Source organism: Xyrauchen texanus, chromosome 31, assembly GCF_025860055.1.
Source record: "Xyrauchen texanus isolate HMW12.3.18 chromosome 31, RBS_HiC_50CHRs, whole genome shotgun sequence".
In the NCBI taxonomy this organism is placed as follows: Eukaryota; Metazoa; Chordata; class Actinopteri; order Cypriniformes; family Catostomidae; genus Xyrauchen; species Xyrauchen texanus.
The window spans coordinates 4,627,864-4,632,863 of record NC_068306.1 but is presented as its reverse complement, the minus strand read 5'-3'; the positions used below and the strand labels follow the sequence as shown (position 1 = coordinate 4,632,863).

General features: G+C 40.4%; 1 protein-coding gene across 1 annotated transcript in view; it reads left to right on the top strand.

Annotated features, from left to right (window-relative positions):
• LOC127625100 (tetratricopeptide repeat protein 39B-like) overlaps positions 1-3,227 on the top strand; it is a 13,739-nt gene extending 10,512 nt beyond the window's left edge. Inside the window, exons 11-18 of the mRNA XM_052100178.1 lie at positions 1,370-1,437; positions 1,539-1,598; positions 1,706-1,867; positions 1,965-2,056; positions 2,499-2,619; positions 2,708-2,819; positions 2,909-3,026; positions 3,107-3,227. Of these exons, the coding sequence (XP_051956138.1) occupies positions 1,370-1,437; positions 1,539-1,598; positions 1,706-1,867; positions 1,965-2,056; positions 2,499-2,619; positions 2,708-2,819; positions 2,909-3,026; positions 3,107-3,227 (854 nt within the window). The remainder of the gene's footprint in view (positions 1-1,369; positions 1,438-1,538; positions 1,599-1,705; positions 1,868-1,964; positions 2,057-2,498; positions 2,620-2,707; positions 2,820-2,908; positions 3,027-3,106) is intronic.
• The last annotated feature ends 1,773 nt before the right edge of the window (positions 3,228-5,000 follow it).

Here is a 5,000-nt window from a genome sequence, read left to right as displayed (position 1 = left end):
ACAATCATTAAATAATGATGTCATCCAGACAGAGAGCGGCATATGCAGCGTGATGTCTGAGGATTCGCTTCATGAGTCACTGAAACGTAGCCAGGGTCCCAAATAAACTGAATGAAAGCATCACAAATTGGCGTAATCCAAATGGTGTGGAAAATGGCATCTTTTGACGGGACATGCGAGGTAAGGGGATTTGCCAATATCCCTTTGTTAAATCCAGTGTAGAATATCTGATCAAGCAATCCGAGTCAATGGGTACGCATCAAATTTAGACACCACATTGACTTTTCTGTAGTCCACACAGAACCTGACCGAACTGTCACTCTTCAGAACCAGCATCTCCAGGCTGGCCCAGTCACTGTGGGATTCTTCTGTTACCTCCATATCTAGCATAGCATTTAATTCTTCCCGAACTACTTTTGTTGTGTTCAAGTAATCAGTAGGGACGATTGCCACTACCCCTGGGATTGTTGCGATATGGTGCTCTATGAGATTTGTACGATCAGGAAGAGGCGAGAACATGTTGGATGATTTTCCTTGCAACCAGCCAACCTCCGTGACTTGTGACAGTGAGAGGTGGTCTCCGCAAGTGACCTGGGTGACTCGATTGGTGGCTTTTAATTTCAGGGACAGTGGGACAGCCCGCTGGGTGTCTGGCCACTTCGACGCCTAGGCCATCCAATCAAAAAGCTCAATGTAAGCCTCAGGAAACACAAACAGCTGTTAGAGATTATTTCCCACAGGTGTCAATCCTTGCCATTCTTCCACTCCTGGCCTCGCTCTACACAAAGGTCACTTGGCCACGCCCACATCACCACAGAGTTAAATAAGATCTGTGGTTAAATTACTTGAAGAGACTTTCCATTTTTGATCTAGAACATAAATGGCACACAGTCATACCTCGATGATGGATTTAAAGGCTGTTGTGTCTTTTAAAAATGCATTTTTCTAACTCATCGCTAAATAAGGACTACAACAGTCATCCATTTTTTAAAGCTTGTAGCTTACATGCTGATGGTAGCTGTAGTCCTTAGTTAGCGTTGTGATAGAAACATACATTTTTTAGAAACAGTAGCTTTAAAATTCATGTTTGAGGTCTGACTGTGTATAATTTATGTTCTAGAACAAAATGTGAAAGTCTCTTCAAGTAATTTTCACCTCAGGCCTTATTTTATTCATTAATCGAAATCTGCTATTATAAAAACCCTTTGAAAATTCCTGAGGCAGCCCATGGCTCGTAAATTCTGATTGTCTTCCATGATTTGTTTGGTTGTCCGATGTGTGTCAAACTGCGTCCCGTATGGTGACTTTCTACAGACAGACTGATGTTACGTTTTTTAGCGAAAAGCAAAAATATATTTGTGTGTTTCAGGCACTGGTGAGGGGAATCTGGTGGAGGCAGAAGCTCTGTTAGAGCCGTATGTAGAAACATTCCCTAGCGTAAGAACACACACACCCATCACAAAGCATTATATACAATTATATGAGACAGATCCACATGTGCCATTTAATTAATTGAAATGTTTGTGTTTTTTATGCAGGGCTCAATCATCCTGTTTTACTCGGCGAGGATCGCCGTACTGCACGGGAACTTTGAGAAGGTGTTCCCTCGCAATAAGTTTTGCGTTCCCTCACAATTCCTTCTCAAGAGTACACAAGAAACTCAAGCTTCTAATAAACCTAAAAAAATGGTCTTTCTGTTTCTCAGGCCGTGTTGAAGTTTGAGGAGTGTGTCTCAGCGCAGCAACAGTGGCGTCAGATTCATCATCTGTGTTATTGGGAGTTGATGTGGTGTCACTCGTTCCAGCAGCAGTGGAAAGATGCGTATCGATACGCTGATCTGCTGTGCAGAGAGAGCCGCTGGTCTAAAGTAACACACAGATCCACTCTCATACATACACACTCACTCTTAGAAAAGTGTCCAGTGTTTGAGACCAGGTGTGTGTGTGTGTTACATGTCGTTTCAGGCCACCTATGTGTATCAGAAAGCTGCAATACTCAGTATGATGTCAGAGGAGGACGTGAAGGAGACCGGAGAGAATATAGTGGAGTTATTCAGGTGAGTCCAATAAACTGTTGTCCATGCTTATGAATAGTTGAATAGAGAGGATGGTTTTAAATCATTTTTACTGAGGTAAACTTGTCTCCCTGACTAACTATGGCAAGCCATTTTGACATTCAATCAACTGCAGGGGATGAATTATAGATATCTACAATGACATTTTTACTAGAATTAATAGTTATCTGTACGGCTTCTCCTTTACATAGTAAAGTCTGAACTTGCATCTGTGGATGCAGCGGCGAGTGGTGTTGAGTAACTAAGGTTTACTAAAGTAATCCAAATACCAAGTTCATGATATCATTACAGATGAATGATGTTTTTAAGACAGTGACATCTGAGGGAGCAGAGATCATGTGCATTCAGAAGTGCTTTTCGTCGTACTATTTAATAACATGTGTGCGTGCGCGTGTGTGCATGCTTGTGTGTGTGTGTGTTGTAGGCAGGTGGAGGGGTTAAAGCAGCGTTTGGCCGGTAAGTCCATCCCCACTGAGAAGTTTGCCGTGAGGAAATCTCGCAGATACTCGTCACCTACGCCAGTCCAACTGGTGATTCCTGCACTGGTGCGTCACATACACAAAACCTCATGGTACATCCCATCTCACCCCTAATTTACAACACCGCTGACCTCATAAACATTTGTTCACACAGGAAATGATGTATGTGTGGAACGGCTTCACCATCGTTGGCAAACGTGCAGACACCACGGAGAGTCTGCTGATCACCATCGAGAGCGCAGAGGAGCACCTGCACAACGACCCCAGTAAGAAAGAGCCGTGCACTCGCTGTCCTAACACAGTTAGCGAGCAGTAACGTGTGTGAGTGTGTGTGTGTGTGTGTGTGTGTTCACAGACCCCTCGGAGTATCACCCTGATGACCAGTGTTTGGTCCAGATGTTGAAGGGTTTGTGTTTGAAGCATCTGGGTCGGTTAATGCAGGCGGAGCTGTGCTTCACGCAGGTGATCAGCAGGTAAACACACATGTGATGGAAATGTTCAGAAATGGAAAGAGATCGGAAGGGGTGTATAACGTCACTGTGTGTGTTTGCAGTGAGAAGCGCATCCGTTATGATCATTACCTGATCCCGTTCACTCTGTATGAGCTGGGGTTACTCTATCAGCAGCAGGGGGATCACACCAAAGCTGCTCAAGTCATCGAGGACGCCAAGTGAGTTCAGATGTTCAGTATGAGGATCGTGTCCTTGATTTGATTCAGAATATCTGTTGATTGACAGCTCTAATAACAGTAAAGGTCTGATTAAAATAGTTTTCGATGGACACAAACAGAAGATGATTTGAGTGTGTTGTGTGTTATTGTGTTGTGTGTTATTGTGTTGTGTGTGTGTATTATTGTGATGATTTGAGTGTTGTGTGTTATTGTGTTGTGTGTGTGTGTATTATTGTGATGATTTGAGTGTTGTGTGTTATTGTGTTGTGTGTGTGTGTATTATTGTGATGATTTGAGTGTGTTGTGTGTTATTGTGTTGTGTGTGTGTATTATTGTGATGATTTGAGGTTGTGTGTTATTGTGTGTGTGTATTATTGTGATGATTTGAGTGTTGTGTGTTATTGTGTTGTGTGTGTATTATTGTGATGATTTGAGTGTTGTGTGTTATTGTGTTGTGTGTGTATTATTGTGATGATTTGAGTGTGTTGTGTGTTATTGTGTTGTGTGTGTGTATTATTGTGATGATTTGAGTGTTGTGTGTTATTGTGTTGTGTGTGTGTATTATTGTGATGATTTGAGTGTTGTGTGTTATTGTGTGTGTGTGTGTGTATTATTGTGATGATTTGAGTGTTGTGTGTTATTGTGTTGTGTGTGTGTGTATTATTGTGATGATTTGATGTGTTGTGTGTTATTGTGTTGTGTGTGTGTGTATTATTGTGATGATTTGAGTGTTGTGTGTTATTGTGTTGTGTGTGTATTATTGTGATGATTTGAGTGTTGTGTGTTATTGTGTTGTGTGTGTGTATTATTGTGATGATTTGATGTGTGTGTTATTGTGTGTGTGTGTATTATTGTGATGTATGTGTTGTGTGTTATGTATTGTGTATGTATTGTGTGATGTGTTGTGTGTTATTGTGTTGTGTGTGTGTGTATTATTGTGATGATTTGAGTGTTGTGTGTTATTGTGTGTGTGTGTGTATTATTGTGATGATTGTGATGTGTGTGTGTGTTATTGTGTTGTGTGTGTGTATTATTGTGATGATTTGAGTGTTGTGTGTTATTGTGTTTGTGTGTGTGTTATTGTGATGATTTGAGTGTTGTGTGTTATTGTGTTGTGTGTGTGTGTATTATTGTGATGATTTGAGTGTTGTGTGTTATTGTGTTGTGTGTGTGTATTATTGTGATGATTTGAGTGTTGTGTGTTATTGTGTTGTGTGTGTGTATTATTGTGATGATTTGAGTGTTGTGTGTTATTGTGTTGTGTGTGTATTATTGTGATGATTTGAGTGTTGTGTGTTATTGTGTTGTGTGTGTGTATTATTGTGATGATTTGAGTGTTGTGTGTTATTGTGTTGTGTGTGTATTATTGTGATGATTTGAGTGTTGTGTGTTATTGTGTTGTGTGTGTATTATTGTGATGATTTGATGTGTTGTGTGTTATTATGTTGTGTGTGTGTGTATTGTGTGTGTGATTATTGTGATGTATTGTGATGTGTGTGTGTGTGTATTGTGTGTGTGTGTGTGTATGTGTATTATTGTGATGATTTGAGTGTTGTGTGTTATTGTGTTGTGTGTGTGTGTATTATTGTGATGATTTGAGTGTTGTGTGTTATTGTGTGTGTGTGTGTATTATTGTGATGATTTGAGTGTTGTGTGTTATTGTGTTGTGTGTGTGTATTATTGTGATGATTTGAGTGTTGTGTGTTATTGTGTGTGTGTGTGTATTATTGTGATGATTTGAGTGTTGTGTGTTATTGTGTGTGTGTGTGTATTATTG